This window comes from Primulina eburnea, chromosome 15, assembly GCF_022965805.1.
Source record: "Primulina eburnea isolate SZY01 chromosome 15, ASM2296580v1, whole genome shotgun sequence".
Lineage (NCBI taxonomy): Eukaryota > Viridiplantae > Streptophyta > Magnoliopsida > Lamiales > Gesneriaceae > Primulina > Primulina eburnea.
The window spans coordinates 35611456-35637315 of NC_133115.1; the positions used below are offsets into that span (position 1 = coordinate 35611456).

Sequence of the window (25860 nt, forward strand, 5' to 3'; positions counted from 1 at the left end):
CAATCAATGGGAATCGAACCCGTGACCTTGGCTCTGATACCAATTGTAGGACCGAGTGCTTACCGCTTTACCAAAAACTATAGTTAGTGGTAACGGTGCAACTCAAATCTTTTAAACCGCACAGCAGCACAAGCACCACGGTTCGATCACTCTACCAAGCAGGTACAATTATTGCACCCAACAGATTTTAATTTCAAAACTTAATGTTCTTAACGTCGATAAAAGTATAAAGATGGCCAGACACGTGAAAATGGGTTAGGCCAACTGATCGACACGTCGAGCCATATAAAATAAATGAGTTGTGTAGACAATTTTCCGATCTACCAAAATAGAGGCCAACTTACCAAGTCGAATTACACACAAAATTGGTTAGTATGTCTATATTAGGTGGCTTGTGTTTGTAATTTTTTGACACCCAAATAATAAACTGACTCACTTTACTAACTCATTTTGACATATCTATTTATTGATATTCAGTGGTGAGTAAACTTTTTGCATGATTTTTTTTAGTAATATCCGATGATATTTTGAATACATGAAACTTGAATTTTTTTTAAAAAGAAAAATAGAGTAAGATACCAGAAATATGAAAGATGGAGGAAGCACGAACAATCAAAGCATAAGTTGTGATTTGCTTGGCATGGAAAGGCATTTTAACAACCTGAATTGGCTTTAGGTCCTCCTTTCTTCTAACCGTGATACCAATTTCCTCAATCATGTCCAGTTCTTCATCTCACATTCCGTCACCCACACTCTAATGAAAATGATACAAACAACTGGCGAGTGGGATATCGAAGTTACTCCCTTTAAAATCAACTGAACTCTCGAGAAATCTCTCCGGATTGAATATTTCTGCATCATCCCACGATTCTTTTCTCTTCCAATAGCCCACGCGTTCACCATGATTCTTGTTTTCGCTGGGATGTCGTAGTGGTGGACGCAACCCTAGTGTCTCTTTGATTACTGATTTTAAGTACTTCAGTTCACCTAGGGACGTTTCATCTACATTCCCTTTTTCCTTGAAGACTTTTCGGACCTCATCGTGTGCTCTTTCCAAGATTCTTGGGTTTTTCATCATTTCTGCCCTCGCCCAATCCACAGTTGTTGCTGATGTCTCACTTCCTGCGGTGAAATCATCCTGTTGCATAAAACAAGAATTCGAGAATCCCGTTGAGGATACTGTAACTTTAATATAATTTCAAACTGAAAAGTAAAAATTAACAACTTACCAGGATTACAGATTTGATATTTTCAGTAGTTAACGGAATATCAATCCCATCTTCTTGAAACTTCAGAAGAACATCAACCAAATCTTCGTTCTTTTCACCCGGTTCACCTATCTTTGGGTCGTTCCCATGATCATCAATTATGCTGTCGAGTATCTTGTCCACTTGCAGATGCAGCCTCATCAATATAGATCTCATCACCACCACTTTTTTGAAGCAATGTAATTGAAGGATACACGTCTCCAATGTCGAATCCAGACGCCAATTTTAAAGATTCTTGGACGACAGACACAAAAGTTTCGTGCTCCTCTTAGTTTTCATACCAAGTGCTGCTCTCGAAGTGATACCATATGTGGAAGAGTATATCTTTCCGGTGAAATCGATTGGAGAACCCGAGTTAGAAGCCACCAATTGCATGAGATTTGAGAACTCCTCCTCTCTCAATGATTTAAAGGGTAGAACCCTCTTGCGGCTAAAAAGCTCACAGACGCAGATTTTTCGCAGTTGTCTCCGGTATTCACCTATGGGCCTGCCCTTTGATGCACCTTAAACTCGGCGAGGTTCCAACTATCATTGTTTCCTCACCCAAAACTGGAAGTGTTGAAAACACATGACATTACTTTTGTATCACGACCTGAGATTCTTGCAGCAAAGATCATGTCTTATGGTTGCCAAGTTATAGCCTTTGCTCCCGACGGTGAATACCGGAGACAAGGTTGTTACTTGTCTCACGAACAAATCAATAGCTTATTTTTACCGTCATAAATGTAACTAATGACTTAATATCTTCGTTTTAATGAATATTTTAAAAAATTAAAATAATATCTCGATCTATATATATATATATATATATATATATATATATATATATATATATATATATATATATATTTAAAAAAAACCTTTTAATTAGATTCTTAGAAACATCTAATTAAATTTTCTTAAATATTTTTTTCCTCTAAAAATGCTTTTTGTTTGAATTCTCAGTGGTAGAATGTTTTCTGCTGTCTGCGGGCTCTATATAATGAGGCCTTCCATTTCCATTACTTCCTTCTTCATCATACTTCCGGAACTTATATATTCCCCAATATATATGCAATTAATTGGCCAAGCAAATGAAAGAAATAATGGAGCACAGCAATACTCAGCAAAGAAGCTTGAACAAATTCCTGAAGAAGATGTTACTCTCAGTCTCCATATTTTCTTTCCTATTTTCATACTACCACTCCTTGTATTCATCGTCTCTGCTGGAGTACCCTCGAAATCTCCACCACTTTTCTGCAAACCCTTTCAGATTCTCAAGCCATGCAATGAACAAAAGCTACGTATTTCTCATCTGTAATGGGATCTTGGTTTTTCTATCCAAGACCTCTGGTTTGGTTCCCTGTTCTCCGGGTTTTGACGTCAACGACTTGCTGCAGAAGAGAGTTAACGACGACGACATCTGCTTGCAGATGTATGATGATTTCTTCGACACGAAAGAACCCGTTTCGCACAAGGAGCCGCAGAACGCAGATGAACCGGGTGAGGAAGATTTGAATGAAGAGATGAAACAAGTTTCAATCTTTATTGCCGACGAAGAAGAAAAAGAAGAAGAGGAGAAGGAGGTGGAAGAGATGTTGAGTACTGAAGAATTGAATCAGAAGTTTGAAGAATTCATTAGGAGGATGAAGGAGGATATTATGATTAAGGAAGCTCGAGAACTTGTTATTTTCAAGTAATTGATTATGATAATTACTGAATAAAATTATATATCTAATTCATACCGTCACAATTATGTATATCCATATATTCTACATAACCTTTTGTTCACATCAGCAAACTTAATACCCATTCAAACATGATTTTTTGTAAAACGTGAGACAAGGAATAACAGATATAATAACGATATGTCTGAGATACAAAATATATTTGAACTGACAAAATTATTCATGACACGTTTATTAATCACACTGTGTTGTGTGAGTTATAAAATCCAGGTTTACCTAATGCACACCCGAAAGATATATATCTAGTCATTTAATTAAGGTGGAAATCAAAAGCCATGTTGTCTGTCCCTTACATGCTGTAGGGAAAACATTCTTTTTGTTTGTCAGCCGTGGATTCATGAAATAAAAGGAACACAATGCACAAATGATTTCCTATTATATATTTCATATCATACTAGTACAACGACGCACGCGTTGCGTGCTTGTACGATATGTTTTTATAATTTATTTGATTTATATTTAAATGAGGATCAAAATATATAAAAAAATAATGAGTGGCTACATTATAATTTTGATATATAAACTAAAAAATAAATTAAAAAAGAATAAAAAAGACCCAAACAAAAATTGAACCTACAACCTCATGATTAAGAAACATAGGCTTTATCCACTAAACTACATGTGACTTGCTTTTATTTTTTAACACTTTATTAATATATATAATTAGTAATGTAGAGAATGAGGGTGAAGGGTATTTTAGGTATTTTAAAAAACAGACCAAGGAAGTTACTCTAACCTACTCAGCCTTAATAAATAGTAAGAGATTTATATATGATACTCTCACTTAATTTAATTTTATAAATAGAAATTTTGATACATATATTTTTATCGTTGTGGAATTTGATTCTTCAATTTTAGGATCAATTATTAAAGCATTCTTTTCTTTTCTTTATTTATGGACGGTGTGAGATTCTTGAAAAATCCTCCTGCGATCGATCCACCCATCTACAAAGGCATTTATTTGATTCTTTTGTCTCGCAAAAAAGATTGATTCTGTCCAACTTTGGAAATTTGGAACGATGTGATCGATTCCATGCTTCGACTTTTCATTTGCACTTATGGATGAGGGCTAAGTATTATTCAAATATAAAAATCCTATCCAGCCGATATCCAATGACATATTTAGAGAAAATTCAATACACAAATTTAAATTCTAAAACACGTTGATCCGAAGGCACAAAGTGGGGATACATATTTCGACAATTCTTCGAGTTTCTTGCATTTATCAAAAGCCCAAGAATCCTAAAGAATCTTCTCAATCTTTTAGAAATAAAAGGGTCCACTCCTACATAAAGAAAATCCCACATTGGAAAAGAAAAAATGGATCAAAACAAAATTACATTCTAGAAAATTATTTTTTCCAACGTTGCATTTTTTTTAAAATGTAACACAACCGTATTATAACAAAGGCTGCACGCGGACTGCCAAAAAACTCAGACTTTATAAGGCACATCAATTCCATTTTCCATAACTAAAGGAAAAAGGCAACATAATCAGTCACAAAATGCTGCAAAAACTGATGGGTTCATCCTCATACGGGTCATATTCTCTGGGTGGATATGATGGTACGTACCTCGCGGGTGGTAAGGTCGACCCATGATAGTAGGAATGATCGAACCTTAGTCTTGACAAACACGGGTAAGAATGATCCATCAGGTGCCGTCTGTGCCTATACGGGTCGTCGAGCACTCCGTATGGGTATCCGTTACCATAGTATCCATGGTCATAATTATAGTCATGAGAGTAATAACGTCTATTAAGCTCCGGGTGTCGGAGATTGACCCGTTTTAATTCTGCATGGTACCCGGTTCTCATCAAGGCCCTCATGAGTATGTTTGGATTCACCATACCGTACACTTTGGCCAACCCTTCTTGAGAATCTATGGTAACATCGTATACTCCTATAAAAAGTTGTCCAAAATTCGTTAATCATGTGAAGGAGACTGATATCTCTTTTTCGGTCAAATGAAAAAATATGAATGAAATCTTTTAAAAATAAGTTAGAATTTCAGAAATTCTAAAGATAATAGTGTATTATGGTTAGATTTGTTTGACTACATCAACGGTGGTTGTTTCTATAAACTATTTTGGAACTTAGATTATCCTCAATTTCAACTTCAAAAGGGGGGAAAAGAGTATTATATAAAGGGTGTAGTAGAAATCAGATCAATTTCACACTTATTTTCTTTTTATTGGGGGGAGATGCTTCATAAAAAATTAAATTCATAATCCTTGTTAAGTGACATCATCAAAACCAAGTGCACAAAAAGATATATATATATATATATATATATATATATATATATATATATATATATATATATATATATATATATATATGTGTGTGTGTGTGTGTGCACATATGCAGTAGATCACAAGCTAACCCATCCAGTATGCCCTGGATCTCTCTTCTGTTTTGCTGTTGTAACAATATAACAAACTCTATTCGGTATATTCATCATTTACCTTTTTATCATTAGTGATTGAAAGTATAAATACACCTGTATTCATCCATTGTAGTGAGATTGGAACATAATTCTACTTGGCCTTTTTTCCTATTTTGTTCACAAACCGTCTTATTTAATTTTGCTAACTTGGTATAAGAGCTCTTATGGCGGAAGCCACCTCACCTAGAGAAGCGGGCTCAGCCACGATGTCCAATCTCAGCCCTTGTTAATTATTCCACATCAGTTAAATAAATAACCTGAGAGTTATATATATGGATTGGACAATCCTCCCCCTTGAGCTAGTTTTTGGGGTTGAGTTAGATACAAGTTCCAATCTTAACATGGTATCAGAGCCCGGGTTCCACCGTTTTGTGTTGGACTGCCTATAATTAGGCCACCCGTTCTGTCCATAATTGGGTAATTTGTAAACTCCACGCTCCATATGTTCATTACTGGGCGTGAGAGGGGTGTGTTAATTGTCCCACATCGGTTGGATAAATAACCTGGGCGTGAGAGATGTGTTAAGCGAATTATTCGCTATCTCAATGGAACTTCAAACCATGGAATTCATCTTACTGCTGCTTCTCGGCTTTCTTTTCATGGTTTTTGTGATGCAGATTGGGCCAATGATCCAGATGACAGGCATTCCACCTTTGGATTCTGCTGGTTTTTAGGTAACTCGCCTATCACCCGGTGTTCAAGGAAACAACCGGTTGTTTCTCGATTGAGTACTGAAGCAGAATATCGTAGTTTTGCCAGCCATTTCATAATTACTTTGGCTTCAGTCTCTGCTCACCGAACTTCATGTTAATAGTCGTGTTTCACCCATACTATGGTTGGACAATACGAGTACAATCTCGTTGAGTGCCAAGCATGTCTTACATTCTAAATCTAAGCATTTTGAGTTAGATCTCTCCTTTGTTCAAGAGAAAGTTTTGGCTAAGCAACTCGGTGTCCAATTTGTTCCCTCCTCTGATCAAATAGCAGATGTCTTCACAAAATTGTTATCTTCTCCCAACTTTCAGCGGTTTCGATCCAAGCTCAGCATTATGGAAAAATAAATGCTGACCTTACGGGGGATGTTAAGTGACGTCATCAAAACCAAGTGCACAAGAAGCTATATGTTCACATATGAAGTAGAGCACAAGCTCACCATCTAGAAGGCCCTAGATCTCTCTTCTGTTTTGCTGTTGGAACAATATAACAAACTCTATTCTGTATATTCATCTTTTACCTTTTTATCCTTAGTGATTGTAAATATAAATACACTTGTATTAATCCATTATAGTGAGATTGGAATATAATTCTACTGGGCATTTTTTCCTTTTTTGTTCACGAACCGTCTTATTTAATTTTGCTAAGTACCCTAAATTTAAGTTTTCAAATAATTTAAAGTTCTTAAAGTAAAATATATATATATATATATATGGGTAATTTAAAAATTCATTCTCATACGAAATATGTCAATAAAAAATATTTTATTCTAATTTTTTTTTATCGGAAATAACATTTTTGCTCCGACAAAATTTGTGCATGTATATTGTTGTTTAAAAAAATAGAACAAAAGTCAAGGTCATAATTATTTAACAAACAATTAATTATTTGACGCTTTTTTGCGCACACAAAACAAAATGCATGCGTATGTATTTCACGTATTAGTTTTATTCTTAACTAGAGGGCCTTTTATTTCCATTATTTTTCCGGCCAACTAAGTAAAACCTACAAATTCAATGTCTGCCACTCGAAATTCCCCAAACCCTTTATTCAGAAATACGTAGATTTATAAATATGCATATCATTTCACGTGTAAACATTTATCAATACATGTATAGGATCTACATTTTTTTCTCATAAATCCCAAAAACGAGAATAAATATCTACTTTAATTCAACATTAAGATAACGTAAAGGATACATGGAATTTTTTATAAATTCTCAAATGAACTTGAGATAACACCGAAACCAATTTTTTTAACTCATTCTTAGTTCTTTAGAGCCCACAAAACTGGCTCCAACGCTTGTTGGAAATGCTATATTAAAACGGGATCATATAATAAATATATATTTTGATGAAGGGAACATTTCAAAGAAAATCAATGTTTCGAAAGGATTTTATATTTTTAAAAAAGAAAAGTTTAATTTTCTCCGTGCACCCCATGTCTGCCCTAGCTAAATCATTTAGTGGTTCTTACATAAAACAAAAGAATAAAAAGCATGAACTACTACTGTTTACCGCAAACTGAACCCAGAACCTCCAGCATCTTCATTTTGCAGGCCTGACAATGGACATTCACCTTCAGAACGCAACTCTACAACACATCATTCAAAAAGCATTACGTTTGCTGGGATATTAAGGGAAAAACAAGAAACATGACAATTTATGATTCAATACCGCTTCAGCGTAAGGCTCCATTACAACGATATCAAAAGGCTGTATGTGTGCTCAATAATTATGGATATGATATATGGGTTTGTTTTTGTACGGTAGATATAAGTATTTAATCACATTTTAAGGTTTTTGAATATGGAAAATTAATCGTTCGAATGATTTTGTACATATCGTTCCATTTTTAATTAGGATAAGATTCTGAAGTACATACCAATTTTACGTAGTTGCCTGTTTCACATTGGATCATATTGCGTGTGGTTTCCCAAATAACAATAAAATATTAGGATCTTATCTTATTGTTTAAATCCCGGGAAAATGTGATGACAGTATCAATTCCCTATAAGAATCACTATTCCTAAAATTAAATTAAACGGGATTTATTTCCTTCACTATCATAATATTCATGAAAAAATGAAACCATATTGAGTCTCAATATGAGAAACAATAACTAAACTCAATGATGATCACTGCCATCTAAAGCAAAAGTCAGCGGGGATAGATAGGTATGTTATCGTCTGCATTTTTCTGTTTCAGTATAAATTTTTATGATATCACTTAAGTTATACTACTTCATCAAAATTCACCTATGGTACCCACACGTTCAAGAGACAAATTTTTGTGGTTCGAAGTTTAGACACGAGATAGTTTTCAGCATTCTATAAGAAGGGTGCCAACAGGCCATGAGACACATATTCAGATACCTTTTTGCGTATGTTTAATTATTAAATGTCAACAGGCCTAATTTTCAGCATTCAATTACAAGATAAATTTTTTCATATGTTCAATGGCAACATATTCAGATACCTTGATCGTTGAGTAACAGGATAAGAAGCAAAGGCAGCAGCTTAGATGTATGCTCCCTTTCGGATTTTGGATGGGAGATAACTCTCTGTCAAGAATGAAAGTGAGTTTGCAGACAATGCTTCAATCTCGAATTTCACTCCACTGTCCAACAGTTGCTTGAGTTCGAACCTGAGGTGGTAAAATATTACACGTGGATTGAAATGTGTTTTTTATAATGGCCGGCATTTACGCAAAAAATAATTACCAATCAAGAAGCTTTACCTCCAATAGGGTACTTCACGTTCCATATAACACCTATGCAACATGCCTCTGAGCTTATGCTTATCTGACAAAACACTTAAAATTAGTTGGAAAAGATGAGATGATAAACACATGGTTCTGTGTCATGTATCTTAACCTTCATCCGTTAAAGGTAGGAGACACTGTTGTGGGAGTTGATATGTTTTACAATCAGATGGAAAGGCTCCAAGCCAGCGAATAGCCGGGAGACGTAGTGATTTGGAATCATAAGCCATTTGCTTGAAAATGTAGAGGAATAATAGAGAATGAGAATCCTGGTCTTTAAAACAAGGTATAATATCAACCCAAATTAATTATGGAACTCCTCAGAGCAAAAGACATAAATTTACGCGTATGAATGCATAGATATGCCACAGCGAATATACATTACCATGGAACCAAATCGGAAGGTCGTCAAGATATCAATCCCATATGGATCACAATCCACCAAGCAATATATGGGCAGATGCAATGTTTTAGTAAGTAGATGCAAAAATCTGGAAGAAAAAGAGGCGAAGGCAAATGAATCAGCCAAAATAACATGTGGAGATTTGAGGACAGAACTGATAAACAAAGTCTTTACCTTCTTGTGGGAACATCAGGATATCCTCTTCCCTGTGTAGAAATATTTACTGGGAGTGTTTCAAGAAAATCTAAAAACAAAAGAAATACTTCTCATACAGTGATAACAATGCATCGGTTATGTTTGCAAAATTGGTCGTTTGCCAGTCTCTGAAATACTGCAGAATAGTCAAACCAAAATGATCTTAATCAGACACGATCAGACATTGAGCAGCTATAACTTATGAATCATACGAGATAAATGAACGGACTTACCTGATTCTTTCTCCACAATCAATATGTACTCGGCCACACTGATTATATCTAACAGTAAGTGTTATGGGAATTTATACATCTATAATCAGATTACTTTAAGCTCAAGAGATTACGCAAACAGTATACTGACTGAATCAACGTATCGACTGCAGGATAAACTGAATATTCTGATACAAGATAATCCTTGTTCTGGTTCCTTTTAGTGCTGTAAATTCAACTCTATTACTGTAAAGGTCAAACTCATCTTAATTGTATATGTCACCTTACCAGGAAAGATTCGATCAAACACTACATTTATGTCATGCATCTATGCCAAGTGGATACCTTCTACATCTTCTACATGCACAGGAATATGGTGCGCCTGTGGATAAAGCTAGAAAGATTTACAATTCTGAATGACATAGTATAATCTCAAGTTTTTGTTCTTCTTACCATGTTAGGACAATTAATGCAATCGAATTTCCTCCCAGCTTCTGTAAATCTCAGCCAGCCCATTACCAATCTTAATCACGGAAGAGATAATGAGTGTTAGCCACAGAATAAAGCGGTATAAAGTGAGAGCTATCGCAGTTGTTACTTATATGAATGATCTTTTAAGAAGTGTATGCAAGGGGAAGACACAGCTATGTGTGTAGGCGCTAGATGTTAATATAAGACTTATGGTGAGTTCCGTGTAAAATGATGAATAAGTTTTAGAGGTAATCCAACATATGCAACAATAATGAAACGTGCTGTTGTCAAATAAAGATATATGTCAATCACGTGCAAGCACAATCATCGAGCAACTAGTTTTTTGGCAACTGCAACCATTAATTACGACCATATTCAGTTCATATAATCATGTCAGAATAATATAAGCACGATCAAGCATGTAGGTAAAGATTTTCTACCATGCAAAACATTGAATCATAAAAGAATGAAGAGCATTGAAATGTCAGAAAAACCTCAGCACCTAGGCCATCTCAATCTCCATTAATTCAGAGTTAAACCACATATATACCTACCTGATACCCTTGGGATAAGCCCATCTAGATCTGGCCCAAACTCCTGGCCCATATCTAAGGCCCACAGGTTAAGGCCCACAGGTGACCCAGGTATTCTCCTATAAATAACATGTTCGAGTGTTCATTTGGGGGATTCACTATATTGTTTCCAGCAGCACCCTTAGCTGCTCCCCCCATATATCCTCAGTCACTGACTTGAGCGTCGGAGGGGCTACGCCAGGACACCCTCCTGGCCCCCTCTTAACGGTCTTTTTCTTGATTTCAGGCTCAGGGTCATCTTAAAGCCCACGTCTGAACTAGTGACGCTCGTTGGGATCGGACCCTAAATTTCCCGTGAGTATCACTTGGCGCCGTCTGTGGGAAAATCTGAGTTGAGACGTAGAGATGGTAGGGAGGAGAGGGAGTAGAAGAGTTAACTCAGCATCATCGCGTCCTCAGAGAGGACCCGAACAGTCTCATGCTGAGCCGAGGCAGGAACAACCCCATCAGGAGACAAGAACTGAACAACCTCGTCAAGAGACCAGGTTCGAGCAACCCCGTCCTAATGAAAATGTGGGGAACTTGACCTTGGAGCAGTTGGGTCAATTTATCTATCGGACAGTTGATGAGGCTATGAGGAGGAACCAAGAGTCTATGTTTGCAGAAGAGCAGGCAGATCGCCAGGAGCAGGAGGACAATGTGGAGGGCAGTCAGAGTAGGGTGAAGGAGACGCGACCCCGTCCAAGTGGGGAGATTAGTGAGATGGGGGAGATGTGGAAGGAGATACGGAGATTGAGGGAGCAGGTAGGAAGTCGGGCGCCGGTACCCAAGAGAGGGAGCCCTTTTTCACTAGCCATCTTGGAAGAAGGGCTTCCTCCGAATTTCCGACAATTAAACGTTGGAGAATATGACGGACATACAGACCCCGAGGAACACTTGGGGAGATTTGAGAATGCAGCTCTGTTGCACCAGTATTCGGACGGAGTCAGGTGCAGGGTGTTTCTGGGAACATTGGTGAGGTCAGCCCAACAATGGTTTAATACCCTGCAGCCCAATTCCATACAGTCGTTCGAGGATTTCTCTGCAGCCTTCTTGCACCGATTTGCCAGCAGCAAGAAGCATCAAAAGAACTATTTGAGTCTGTTTGTGATGAAACAGCAAGAGGCTGAAACTTTGCAGGAGTTTGTCCAGCGCTTCAACACTGCAGCGCTAGAGATACCGGCGACTACCCCTGACATCATGATAAGTGCCTTTACACAAGGACTGAGGGGAGGAGAGTTTTTTAAGTCGTTGGTCAAGAAGCCTCCGTCGAGCTATGATGATTTGTTGGTTCGAGCTGAGAAATATATAAACTTGGAAGATGCTCAACGGTACAGAAGGATGGAACACCGGCCAGGAGGGAGTAGGGGGGATGGAGCCGAGAGAAGTGGTAAGAAGAGAGGTGCAGGTGAGAGGGAGGATGACAGAACTAGAAGCGGAGGACAATTCTCATCGCATGTTCCACTGAATAGGAATCGGGATAAAGTGATGGAGGTGAGGGAGTCAGGGGAGAGGGGGGAGAAGTCGCAGAAGGTTGAGAGCAGTGCCCGGCCTCCGCCGCGGGGTCGACAAGAAGGATCCTCGTCCGGGAGTGAACTGAGATCTCGCCCATCTTCTAGGCGGGGTCGAGGCCCTCCGTGGATACATCAGAGGATCGAGGAGCCGAGGAGAGAAGGTCGAGGTCAGGATGCCCCTCGGGAGCCCGTTGAACCGAGGAGAGGAGCGAATGAAGATAACCACCCCACGAGAGGGATGATTCATATGATCTCGGGGGGTGCTACTGATGGAGACTCCGGGCGAGCTCGGAAGGCACATGGGAGAAGGTTGGAGAACTTTGAGATATATAAGGGTGCGGACTTACCACAAGACACCGTCATCAGTTTTGGGCCGGAAGACCTCCGAGGCGTTGTGACTCCACATAACGATGCCTTGCTGGTGACTGCCACCATTGCCAATTACGATGTGGCACGAATTTTTATTGATAATGGAAGCTCTGTTAATATCCTGTTCAAGAGCACTCTGGATCAGATGAAGGTGGAGGGAGTTGAGTTCAAGCCGATCTCCACTCCTCTATATGGATTTGCAGGACATGCCATCCCGCCGCTCGGTCAAATTGTCCTTCCTCTATCTTTGGGACATGAGCATCGACGGGTAACAAAAATGATAGCGTTCACCGTGGTGGATACCCTTTCAGCGTATAATGGAATTCTGGGGCGACCAGCCCTAAAGGATTTCAAAGCTGTAGCGTCCACATATCATCAGAAGTTGAAGTTCCCTGTAGGGAAGGAGGTTGGAGCCTTATGCGGGGACCAGAGGGTCGCGCGTCGGTGTTATGAGGGGATAGTGAAAGAAGAGGGGAAGAAAGCGCGGGTGGAGCTTAACATGATTAGGAAAGGAAGAAGTGGGTAACTTTGTTCTAGGGAGGTACAAGAGGAGCAGAGATGAAAGTTGGAGAATGAGCCGGGCAAGGGTCTAAAGAGGCTCAGGAACGCTTGCCACCTTAGAGAATGTTAATCTTGAGTTGAATTTTGCTGTATTTTGTTTCTGAATTTGTCTTATGTTATCAGTTGAAATTTAATAAAGCCAAGTTATTATATTAAGTTCGTAGATGATGTTGTATTGTGAAGATGAAATGAATTAAAATTTTTCCTGCTAAGGCATCGCCTAGCAGAGGAGCAGAGTGGAGGAGGAGAATTAAATTTTATTTTTCCTGCTAAGGCATCGCCTAGCAGAGGAGCAAAGTTGGAGCGGGGAGAAATTTTATTTTCCTACTAAAGCATCGCCTAGTAGAAGAGCAGCGTGTAGAAGAGAGATTTCACTTTCCTACTAAGGCATCGCCTAGTAGAGGAGCTAGAGAGCGACGAGGTGAAATTCTTATTTTCCTACTAAGGCATCACCTAGTAGAGGAGCAGCGTGTAGAAGAAAGATTTCACTTTCCTACTAAGGCATCGCCTAGTAGAGGAGCTAGAGAGCGACGAGGTGAAATTCTTACTTTCCTGCTAAGGCGTCGCCTAGCAGAGGAGTTAGAGGGTGGAGGTGTTGAATTTTATTTTCCTGCTAAGGCCCGGCCTAGCAGAGGAGTTAGAGGATGGAGGTGTTGAATTTTTATTTTCCTGCTAAGGCCCGGCTTAGCAGAGGAGTTAGAGGGTGGGGGTGTTGAATTCCTATTTTCCTGCTATGGCGTCACCTAGCAGAGGAGTTAGAGGGTGGAGATGTTGAATTTTTATTTTCCTGCTAAAGCCCGGCTTAGCAGAGGAGTTAGAAGGTGGAGGTGTTGATTTTATTTTCCTGCTAAGGCATCGCCTAGCAGAGGAGTTAGAGGGTGGGCGCGTTGAATTTTATTTTCCTGCTAAGGCCCGGCTTGGCAGAGGCGTTAGAGGGGGGAGGTGTTGAATTCCTATTTTCCTGCTAAGGCCCGGCTTGGCAGAGGAGTTAGAGGGTGGAGGTGTTGAATTCCTATTTTCCTGCTTTGGCATCACCTAGCAGAGGAGTTAGAGGATGGAGGTGTTGAATTCCTATTTTCCTGCTATGGCGCCACCTAGCAGAGGTGTTAGAGGGTGGAGATGTTGAGTTTTTATTTTCCTGCTAAGACCCGACTTAGCAGAGGAGTTAGAGGATGGAGGTGGTGAATTGTTATTTTCCTGCTATGGCGTCGCTTAGCAGAGGAGTAGAGTGGAGGAGAATTAAATTTTCCTGCTAAGGCATCGCCTAGCAGAAGAGCAGAGTTTGGGAGGAAAAATATTTTTTTTTTGGTTAGTCGATAACGAAAGTTGTTGGGGGAGCAGAGTTTACGGGGATCGACCTGCCCGGTCAGGTCGCGGGGATCGACCTGCCCGATCAGGTCGTGGGGGTTTGGGGGCAACGCCCCCAAAAGCTCTTCAGAAATCGCACGACCATTCGCAAGGGAATATATCAAAATTCTCAACGTACTGGACGAGGTGCTGGGCGACCTTGGGCGAGACTGCTGCTGCTGCGAGGGCGAGCTGCTGCTGCGGCGAGGGCGAGACTGCTGCTGCTGCGAGGGCGAGCTGCTGCTGCTGCTGGGCGAGCTTGGGCGAGACTGCTACTGCGGCGAGGGCGAGACTGCTGCTGGGCGAGGCTGCTGCTGCTGGGCGAGCTTGGGCGAGACTGCTGCTGGGCGAGACTGCTGCTGGGGCGAGGGCGAGACTGCTGCTGCTGCTGGGCGAGCTGCTGCTGCTGGGGCGAGGGCGAGACTACTGCTGCTGCTGGGCGAGCTGCTGCTGCTGGGGCGAGGGCGAGACTGCTGCTGCTGCTGGGCGAGCTGCTGCTGCTGGGGGAGACTGCTGCTGCTGCTGGGCGAGCTGCTGCTGGGCGAGACTGCTACTGCTGAGGGTGTGCTGGGCGAGGCTCGGGCGCTGGCGGCGAGGAGATATAAAGGCGAGTGTGGGCGTGCTTGGGCGAGACTCGGCGGCTGGGAGTTGGGCGAGCTGGTGGGGCAAAGTTATGGGGCGAGCTGGTGGGGCAGGGGCGAGCTGGTGGGGCGGAGTGTTGGGGCGAGCTGGTAAGGCGAGCGGCAGTTAGCTCGGCCGAGCGAGCGCGTTGAGCGTAAGCGAGAGAGAGCTGCAGGATTGCGACTTGATTTGTTTCCAATTTTTTGGAGACTGATGAACAGCTGGAAGATAATGCACAACTTGCACCCGGTAACCCGAGGACAGCACAACTAATCGAACTTCGAACCTGCGATTCAGTTCGACTCGGGAGGGGGAGACTGGTGATACCCTTGGGATAAGCCCATCTAGATCTGGCCCAAACTCCTGGCCCATATCTAAGGCCCACAGGTTAAGGCCCACAGGTGACCCAGGTATTCTCCTATAAATAACATGTTCGAGTGTTCATTTGGGGGATTCACTATATTGTTTCCAGCAGCACCCTTAGCTGCTCCCCCCATATATCCTCAGTCACTGACTTGAGCGTCGGAGGGGCTACGCCAGGACACCCTCCTGGCCCCCTCTTAACGGTCTTTTTCTTGATTTCAGGCTCAGGGTCATCTTAAAGCCCACGTCTGAACTAGTGACGCTCGTTGGGATCGGACCCTAAATTTCCCGTGAGTATCACTACCCATTTCCAACGGATACCTGCAAAGAGACGATATAGAAAACAACATCACAATTTGTAGTTAATTATTATGCACTGCTCTCAAGGAGATGTGAAGCTTATGATACAAGGGACGCGTGATTGGCGAAAAGACTCGATTTGACTCCATAAACCATATTATGTGTGTTTAACTGGGAAGTTGCCACAGATACTGCCAAAGAGAAGTTTCCCAATGCAAACGCTGAATCAACTCTTCGCATACAGGGGAACTAAATTACAGCTTTCAGGAGTATAAAATGTTTCGCCGCAGTAGTTCTCTCGCTGGGTAACTTGTTTCCAATTCAACCATCTTAAATTGTATAAAACAAAAAAAAATATTTGAGCAGAGACATAAAAGAGCTTATGTGACATACTTAAACACAAATGTACTCAAGGTTCTACTTTGTCAAAGCTGAAATAAAATTATAAAAGAGAATAAATCATGAGCTGTTGAGAACGAACCACGTTCAGGTTGTGCCGACTACAGTGCAGAAGGATGCAAATATCATTTATAACCCGATCAACCACAGATTGCTCTGTTTTGTCAAATGAAGGTAGACTTAAATATGAGAAAGTGATCATAACATACTCCATTTCAGGCCGATTGAGAAATCACCTCTAAAAACAGAAGGGTGCATGTAATATATATCTCTTTTCGAACCATGTTTGTTTTCTTGCAGGAGTTGCTGAACTATCAAGAGAACTCTTAGCAGAACATCTGAAAACCAGTAAGAATATGGTGAAAATCCTTGAACTAGTAAATTGGTCTCGCCATCCTCTAACTTTAATTCACGAAAGATTGCCCGCAGAAGCTTTACACACCCAATCTACGCGCATGGCTTTCTCTTTGCATTGTAAGAATCTCCTTTCCGTTGGGTAAATCAGATCTGCAGCAGCTGTCCATACACTCAAAAAATTGATCCAGACACTGATCAACTATCATATATCACTTCTCTTAAAACGAAATTCCTGGTAGACATGTGCATTATCGACATTCAGGGAATTATAAGTATGGTCACTTTGATCTTTAATGCCTCCAACAAAATCTAAAATCCTGATTGAGCACAATCTATGATACAAACATAACTAAGATGATACGAAAATCTCACCAGTATCCAGAAGCTTCGATACAGTAGGTACTGAATTTATCGATGTATAAGGTCGGTGATCTACCGCTAACAAGACATTCGAGCAAGGATCGAGTGATGTCTACAGAAATTTATGCTTACTTTTAAAAAAAGATTCGAAATCAAAGAAGAATATTATGAACTGAATATAGCAAATGCATAAACACCTCCGATTTTCTTCAGCAAGTACAAGCGATCACACTCGGAATCTTGTTCGCCGTTTCCCCTTTCGTCTTCCATTTCAGCATAAGAAGCCGAATTTTCTGAACTTACAGGGTTCAAGAAATTTGAAACGCGGCTCATGTTGCCGCTAAATTTCAATTTAAAACTTAATATATATATTTTTTAGAAAATTCACATTATATTATTTTTTAAAAATTATTATGAATTTATTAAGGAAAATTTATAAATATATATATATATATGGTTATATTAAGCAGACTATATTTGAGATGATCATTTTAATATATTTTTTATTTAATAACTTGTACTCAAAAATCAAGTTTCAAAAGTTAAAAAAAATACTTATGCATTTTAAAAATAACGAACAAAATATTTCTAATTATCAAAAAATAATATGAGAAATATAATTTCTAAATGTTGTATTGAAAAACTATGTAACACGTGTAAGGTGTGATGTTTGCACGAAAAGCATTTTGTCTTCAACTCACTTGTTCAAATATCATATCAAAAAGAATGTTATCAAAATATTTTGTTGATTCTACATATGTAAATTTCCTATCATTTATTTAATATCTATTTATAAATTTAATAATATAATTAAGTATGTCGAAACTGAAAAAAAAATGAGAAATATAATAACAAAAATACGAACTATTACGAGTCTATTAAATAGTTCGCTATTTGATAATCACATTTTACTACTCGTATCGTTAAATTATCATCTGTACAGCTTTGTATGAGCTGAAAATGGTTACCATGCATTTACTTGAGATATTTACGTCCCATGCCTTGGTTTTTGGTATTTTTCAGCCAAATAAGTTGTGTTTCCGTACGGTTATTCCCAATCTTAATTTATACGGTTTATAACAATTTATCCCAACTTAAGTTGTTCTCTGCCAGAGCACAAAACACAATTAAGTTGGGATATTTCAAATATGTAGAATTTTCAAATCCAAATCCAAATCCAAATCCAAATCCAAATTTTTTGAAAGAACAAAAGACACTAGGGCCAAATCAAATCACAATTTAAGAAGTCAAACAATTGACTTACCATTTAATCATCATCAAGACAAATTAATGATGGCATCAAAGTGCGAAACATCGAACACCTTACCGGCACTTGTAAAGCGAAACCTTCGACTCCAGTTCTGGAAACGACACCACACGACTGATTCGCGCTTCCACTTCTCGTAAGTCCAAGTTTCTCCTCAGCTACATCTTCTGTTCGATTTTATCTCTAAATTCCATATTATGTTTATTTCAATTGCGTATGGGTTCTACATAGATGGGATCGGATTGCCATCTGAATTCTGACCGATTATAGTTCTTTGTATACTGTTCATCATTTTAACTTTTTACTTGCCTGGATTTGAAGGACGTGAAATGCTGTTGATTGGTTTTCTTTTCTTTTTTTATATATAAAATAATTCAGATTTAGAATCTTGCCGTTTAAAAAACCAATGAGTTTTCACCCTGCAGTCTCGGGCTTGCCAACCTCAAATAGATTATCTCATTTGACCCTTTTCTATGTTCTATTGTTAGTAATATGACTCCATAAATATTGGAGAAGTGATCAAAGAATATTTGTAGTGGGAAAGGGTGGAAATACATATTGATCAGAAGTATACTGGTATAATGCTTTCTTTCTTGTGAACGTTTGGATTTGTCCGAACTCCAAATGGATCTTCAGCCTGGGTTTAATGTTTTACATTTCTCACCCAGCAACTCCAAAGAATTTGGACAGTTTTTATGTAATGGTGACTCAAATTTGTTTTGGGGCTCTCAGGTTTTTCGTGAAAATACTGAAGTAAATGGCTAGTGACGGTGAAACCTCCTTATCAACAGCATTATTAAGTCATACGCATTCAATCAATCGAAAAGCTGGTGCTAAGAGAAGGAGATATCGTCGAAGCAAAACCGCTCCATTGACTGAATTTGTTCCTGGGGAAATCGATTGCACACACGAGCCACTTCAACGTCCTGATTCCTATGTATATAACATTAACCCCAGCTTCAGAAGAGTGATCATTTATCTGATATTGTACTTGGTTATTGGTACCATATGCTTTAGCATTTTTATGAACAAGATCAGCGGCATTAAAACAAATGGCGTTCTTGATTCTATTTATTTTTGCATAGTGACCATGACCACTGTTGGATATGGAGACCTCGTGCCTAACAGTGCCGTCACAAAACTTCTTGCTTGCACTTTTGTCTTCACGGGGATGACTTTATTAGGTTTAACAATAAGCAAAGGAGCAGACTACGTAGTAGAAAAGCAAGAGATATTGCTTATTAAGGCAATGCATCTCAGGAGAAAACTAGGTCCGACTGACATTCTTAAGGAGATGGAGAACAACAGGGTTCGATACAAGTGCTTTATGATGTTGTCCATCCTCATAGTCCTTATCACTGTTGGCACAATCTTTCTGGTCACTGTCGAGAAATTGAGCATCATCGATGCATTTTATTGTGTTTGCTCTACAATTACAACATTGGGTTATGGAGATAAAAGCTTCTCAACAAAGGCTGGACGTGTTTTCGCTATATTTTGGATTTTGACAGGTACTATTTGTTTGGCTCGGTTCTTGTGTTATGTTGCAGAGCTTAACATCGAGGGAAGACAGAAAGCGCTGGTTAAATGGGTTCTCACCAAGAGGATGACAAATGCGGATTTGGAAGCGGCTGATATTGACGCCGATGGGACTGTGGAGTAAGTCACTTGTGAACTTATGTATACATTACCTTTCTTGTGAGTTGTGTTTTTACTTTTTAGTTTGATGTCCGTCTGCATTCACATTCAGTCACCCAAGTTGATAGTCAGATTTATAAAAAAGCTTAAAATCGAACGGTGAATTAATTTGGTCATGTACCTGAAAACAAGTGATTATGGCCTTCACGTAGGCTCAGAAATGAGTATATATCCGACCTTAACCGATGAAAATATAAAATGATGCACAGCTGGTAATGAAAGTTTTATGTATTAATAATAAGTTCTCGCCACTGATTGCGATCTATTAATTACAGGGCTGCTGAATTCATCATCTATAAGCTAAAAGAGATGGGGAAAATCAATCAAGAGGATATTAACCTTCTGCTAGAAGAGTTTGACAACCTTGACGTCGATCAGTCTGGAACCTTATCTCCGTGTGATTTAACTCTCGCCCAGTTGGCTTAAACACGAGAGTAAGAAATCTGTAAGATTTGTAAACACATCTGAGAGTAGTATTTAGTTTCTACACCTTAATGAGTTACTTTGTTTGGATGTGTGTATTTCTTCAAGCCTTGTGGTTGTGGATTGCATTTTTTAAATCTGTTAAAGGCTATTTTATTAAGAGAATAACGAGAGAGATTTCAAATGATTACACTTCTCGAACTTGATACGAAGTAAAATTGAATAACACTTGGTATTTTATTATTAATATGGAAAATATACAATTCATTGCCCGATCGGCTAGAAAGCGTCCAACAAGCGTAAAAATAACATCACTCGCTCAAAAACTGGCGTGCTCCGATTGGCCATCGGCGAAGTCTAACAACCCCTCGACGGCCTTTTCGCCAGGAGAATCCGTGTCCGGCGTAGAAATCCGGCCAAACACGACGACTGCGATGAGAAATAGAGTCGTGGAAAGGAGGAGTGGCCAAAAGTAGTTTAAAACATCGAGAAAACGAGGCGCCAGATAGCAGAGGGAGAAGATCAGAACAGCGATGGCAAAGATCAACAGAATGTGGAACTTGAACTTGAGAAGCTTTTCTGGGATCTCCATGGCTGAGATGTGATGTGCAGAGATTCTCCTCGGGTAAAAGGTAGTGCGAGTGTGAGGCATGTGAGAAATCTTGTAAATCACCATGTACTTTTCTTTTTTAAATCCCCAAAATGCCCATTGTTTTTTACCACGAGGTAAATAAAAAGTGTAAATTGCACGAGGTTTTTAGATCGCCCCAGTTTTAAAATTTATTTCATATGGTTTATTTTATTAAAGTCGAGTACATGATAATAACTAGTTATAAAATATATCAATTTTTTCTTTTAACTTTATCTTTATATGATATTAATATTACAGTTTTGTTTTTTGTTTTGTTTTTCTAAATTTCAACACACTTTTATTTTTATTTTTCTTATTTCAAATATCAATTTATTCTCTACCTAATTTATAAAATTTCACTTTAGTGCATCGATAATGATAAAAAAGATTGTACACACACGCATCGCGTGTGCAGAGTAACTACTTATTAAATTTACCATCACCAGAGTTTGAACCCGAAATGTTTTTAATAATCGACCAGTTTGTCCAGAAGAGTTTCTCTAAATCTTCTCTCTTTGGCTTCAATTAAGTTCGAAAATGATTTGTAACTTTTATTATGATTATCCCACGATGGGAAAGAATTATGTCACACCAACCACGAAGTTGGTTTCTGTTTTTTACTTCAGTTAAAATTGACAATCGTTGTATTTAGTCAAATTTCAAATAAAGCAGATAATAGCTTTAAACATTCTTTCTTCTACCTTATCCTTTTCTTTTTCCGTGGTTCATTCTGGCTTCTGAGTTCACTCTCTAGATTTATTATAATTTAGACAAAAATTTGTGTGAGACGGTCTCACGGGTCGTATTTGTGAGACAGATCTCTTATTTGGATTACCCATGAAAAAGTATTATTTTTTATGCTAAAATTATTACTTTTTATTGTGAATATGGTTAGAATTGACCCGTATCATAGATTATGATCCGTGAGACGATCTCACATGAGACTTACTCTAATTTAATAATTTTTTGCTGATGAGTGATGACTGATGTCCGATGACGTGATTATGGGCCATTTGATCTGTTGGACCTATGCTCCCTATCTGGCCCATTTTACCATCGTGACGCCTTTTCTAGAAAGCCCATCACACGAACTGTCATATGTTTTGGGTCCAATTCATAAGTCCGGCCCGGATCCGCCTGAGGATCGTTCTCATGCTGATTTTACTATGGTGCCTCCTGTTAAAACCGCCGGCGCCGCCGCTACTGCACTCTCTGTAATTGCCGTGCTTTATTATATTCTTATCCACAGCAGAAGGGCCCGATTGTGTAGGAACTACAGAAAGCATAGAAGTGGGATTCTTGCTGCCATTGGCAACACTGCTCTGATTAGGATCAACAGTCAGTCTCTCACGCCACCGGATGTGAAGTAATTTCTTTATTTTTCTCGAATTTGTTTTAAAATTTCTATTTTTATGGGGTGATTTTATCATTATTTTGGTTCGCAGATTCTCGGAAAAGCAGATTTCTAGAATAGAATCTGGAGAACTCTCTCCTGGAGGAGTAGTTACAGAAGGCAGTGCTGGAAGCACGGCCATTAGTCTTGCAACAGCGGCTCCAGCTTATGGATGCAAGTGCCATGTAGTTGTTCCAGATGATGCTGCTGAGAAGGTATATCTAACGTTTAACTCTTATTTTCAGGAATTCTTGGTATTCAAAGACTAGTTATTTCAAAAAAAGAAAAAAAAAAGCATAATAGTAGATTTGTTTCAATCAATTTTGAGTATGATTCTTTGAATAAAAAATTCCACGTGTTATGCTTTGCTTAATCATTTGCAGTCTCAAATTCTAGAAGCACTTGGTGCCACTGTTGAAAGAGTTAGGCCTGTTTCAATCACACACACTGAACACTATGTCAATATTGCACGGGGAAGGGCACTTGAGGCTAAAGGACTAGCATCGGAGCACCAAAGTTCTAGGCAAACTAGCAAACAAATAAAGCAAGTTGAGAATGGTGTATTGGTCCAGGGAAAGCATAGTTTGACGAGCTTAGTTGACAGCAAGGGTGGTGGTTTCTTTGCAGATCAATTCGAGAACCTAGCAAATTTTAGAGCCCACTATGAGGGCACTGGACCTGAGAGATTCGGGAACAGGTTGGTGGGCATTTGAATGCATTGTTGCAGCTGCGGCCACAGGGAGCACTTTTGCTAAAGGGTGGTGGTTTCTTTGCTGATCAATTCGAGAACCTGGCATATTTTTTATTCTTTATTGCTTGGAAATCTTCAAGTGTCTTTTGATTTATTTTTTTTCAGTTTTGGAACTTGAAATTTGCATTGAGGGAGGGGCAGGGGTGAATAATCAGTTCTTTCTCATCAACATGACTGTTTTCTGAGGGTAGAGCAACTCATACAAGAATGTTGGCAAAAAACAGAAGCAGAATTTGACCATTGAGATTGTTTTGGCACATTCAAAAGTTGAGAAAGAGTCTGACCATAACATTGCAATGTAATCACCAGGAGACAGGAACTTAATGTGCACAAAAAAATCTACTTATTGAAAGAAAAATTAGACTGTGACCCGAAATGCAAGAAATCAACAGCGACTTAAAATTAGACAGCAAGAAATCTAATGACGGTTATGCCTCTCAAACTGGGACTCGTGACAATGGGGGTCAAGCCAATCCCTGGGACTCTTGGATGCAATCAAGGGCATTTTTCCGGTACCGCCCACAAGCTCCCTTAAGTTATCAACTTTATTCTCACGCCCAGTGCCATTGTATCTTTTATCCGCTTCCCTGAGTTTCTGCTTAAACTTCTGCTTGTTGCCGGAGAAATTTCGCTCTTGCTGTTTTGCCTGAGATGGAGGGGCTCCGTGGGGTCCAAGGTAAATATTCTCTTCTTTTCTAGGTTGCTACAACGTGACAGATAAATTTGAAATTCATTTCAGCAAAATGAACTGAGAGCTAGCTAGCTAGCTTCCAAGTCTCTGAAGATTGAAAAAAGAAAAAACAAAACAAAGTGTTTACTTGAACTGGAGGCTTAGAATCTTCTACTGCTGGAGAAACGGTAACTCTATCAAATATTCCCAAGCTTGGAATCACGAATCCATCAGTGTCTTTGCAAATCGAACAAAAACAAAGGGTCGGCACAAAACGATACAACAAAATACACAATAGAACAAGCAACTTTCTACATGAAACATGGATAAGTCAAATAGTGTCTCAATTATTTCTGATATTTATTTTAAAAGTCACAACTCACAAGCTTTTGCAAAGAGTGTGAAAGATTTTCAATCTTCTCGCTTTTAAAGGGTAACCAACAGGAAAATATAGTAAGAGCCGGTCTCTCAGAAACACAAATGATAGACATTTATTTTCATTAAAACTGGGGAAGAGGCTTTCTATTCTCAGCAGGTTTTGAATATCTGGCCTCTCCCACAACTGGAGAGACGAATGACACTGCATCACATGTATTGTGGCTCTAAACATTTGATACATCGTGTGCTAGAAATATTTTCTAATCCAAACCACAGAGGACAACCAAGATTCCAGGAAGATAACCCACTAAATGGACAACCACTCGAGCACCTTTCCACAAGTGAACCGTGCAAGAGGAACATAATCAACAACCAAGAAACTCGATGTGGGACATCGGTTACATAAATCATACTGCTGCGAGACTAACACAATAGACCTCTTCGTTTTCCTATATGCTTATACCACTATTTTTTAACCTTTTGCACATGAATCAAAATCTCCAGACATATTCATTGATTCGCCAGTTTACGCCAGTACCATAGGTAAATATTTTAAGAGGATAAAATCTTTAATATATTATTTCTTATGTCTTCACAATTCAGGATTGTAGAGCAAAAGTTTCATAATCTTGATTTATTTTATCAACCAGTTTTTTCCAAATCAAGAGAGATACATAATACAAATAGAAGCACAAATCAGAACCTTCCATTAAAGAAAGCTCTGCATTCGTTAGGTGATATAACTTGAAGCACGATAATTGAAATTCCTGATTAGTAAACTCAAATGTTAAACTATCCAACTCAATCTCTAATATACTATCACCAAAGGCACATACACAGACAAGTACCCGCCATACATATGCATATAAATACAAATATACACCAAACATATAAGTATGCATACAAGTATATATCCATACAAAAATTTTTTACCAAGATCCTAAATTATTTGAAAAAATACTGATAAGCAAGCAGTTCAAATTATCCTAAAATATTCAAAAAAAAGGTATTCGTCAGTTCAAAGATGACCAAATGGAAAATATAAGAAAAAGGCGACAGTACCCCACTCATCTTCTTCAATAGGAGTGGTCTGCACTGGAGAAGAGTCCATGAAATGCTGCTGATCATCTATTTCGTTGGCCACCAATAATATGTCCTCGCAATTCAACACCCCGAATCGGAAAAAGGTTTCAAAATTCGATTCGCAAACGAAAATTGCGGAATCGAATCTCTTAATGAGAATAAATCGATTAAGATTCTGAACAAAACCGTAGACCTAGAAAAATATATGCTGCTTTAGCTCGGCAATAAACGCGACGACTCTGAAGCGGTTTCACGAAATTACAGCACCACCCTCTCGTCAAGTTTCGTTTGGGCCACAAATTGTTGGGCTTCTAATATCTAGATAAGGCTGACTCAATTTCTGCGGCCCATTGTTGTCGATACTCTTCGAGATGAAATATCTCTTCCTCGTGAAATTTCTATCAAATTGCTTAATGACAAAAACCAAATTCCATAAAGTTGCTTGTTTTTTCTTGCTATGACAATTTATTTCTGGATTTTCGATAACGGTAAAAAAGAGAGCTGATTGGCAAATCAACATCGAAAGGCTCAGCCCGTGTACCATTTTGCTTTTATGGGTAATCTTTAGATGTCTGCAACTGTGTTTTTGAAGTTAAAACACAA

At 39.0% G+C, this 25860-nt stretch overlaps 4 protein-coding genes across 6 annotated transcripts; 2 read left to right on the forward strand and 2 right to left on the reverse strand.

Moving 5' to 3' along the window:
• Positions 1-7514: 7514 nt before the first annotated feature.
• LOC140814724 (meiotic recombination protein SPO11-1) lies at positions 7515-17318 on the reverse strand. Of its 3 annotated transcripts, none has more exons than XM_073173806.1 (16): positions 17161-17318; positions 16976-17075; positions 16689-16762; positions 16483-16584; positions 16329-16402; positions 15852-15868; positions 10183-10252; positions 10075-10111; positions 9751-9798; positions 9595-9653; positions 9497-9528; positions 9305-9410; positions 9032-9188; positions 8896-8959; positions 8635-8802; positions 7515-7750 (listed from the first exon to the last, which is right to left on the reverse strand). In XM_073173806.1, the coding sequence occupies exons 1-15, from the start codon at positions 17294-17296 to the stop codon at positions 8676-8678; spliced, it is 1203 nt and encodes a 400-aa protein (XP_073029907.1). In that variant the 5' UTR covers positions 17297-17318; the 3' UTR covers positions 7515-7750; positions 8635-8675. The 3 variants fall into 3 exon arrangements, 2 of the variants coding, with proteins under 2 accessions (XP_073029907.1, XP_073029908.1); XM_073173807.1 differs by having other exon boundaries at positions 7519-7750; positions 9032-9152; XR_012114143.1 differs by lacking the exon at positions 9032-9188 and having other exon boundaries at positions 7516-7750.
• An 894-nt stretch (positions 17319-18212) lies between these two features.
• On the forward strand, positions 18213-20439 carry LOC140814854 (two-pore potassium channel 1-like). The gene is made up of 3 exons (XM_073173952.1): positions 18213-18366; positions 18963-19889; positions 20204-20439. The coding sequence occupies exons 2-3, from the start codon at positions 18988-18990 to the stop codon at positions 20352-20354; spliced, it is 1053 nt and encodes a 350-aa protein (XP_073030053.1). The 5' UTR covers positions 18213-18366; positions 18963-18987; the 3' UTR covers positions 20355-20439.
• A 1512-nt stretch (positions 20440-21951) lies between these two features.
• Positions 21952-23212, forward strand: LOC140814737 (cysteine synthase 2-like). Its single transcript, XM_073173822.1, has 3 exons — positions 21952-22348; positions 22428-22590; positions 22759-23212. Exons 1-3 carry the CDS (start codon positions 21969-21971, stop codon positions 23086-23088), a joined length of 873 nt encoding a protein of 290 aa, XP_073029923.1. The 5' UTR covers positions 21952-21968; the 3' UTR covers positions 23089-23212.
• Positions 23213-23349: 137 nt separating this feature from the next.
• LOC140814738 (uncharacterized) lies at positions 23350-25514 on the reverse strand. The gene is made up of 3 exons (XM_073173823.1): positions 25237-25514; positions 23945-24033; positions 23350-23829 (listed from the first exon to the last, which is right to left on the reverse strand). Exons 1-3 carry the CDS (start codon positions 25283-25285, stop codon positions 23545-23547), a joined length of 423 nt encoding a protein of 140 aa, XP_073029924.1. The 5' UTR covers positions 25286-25514; the 3' UTR covers positions 23350-23544.
• Between the last annotated feature and the right edge of the window lie 346 nt (positions 25515-25860).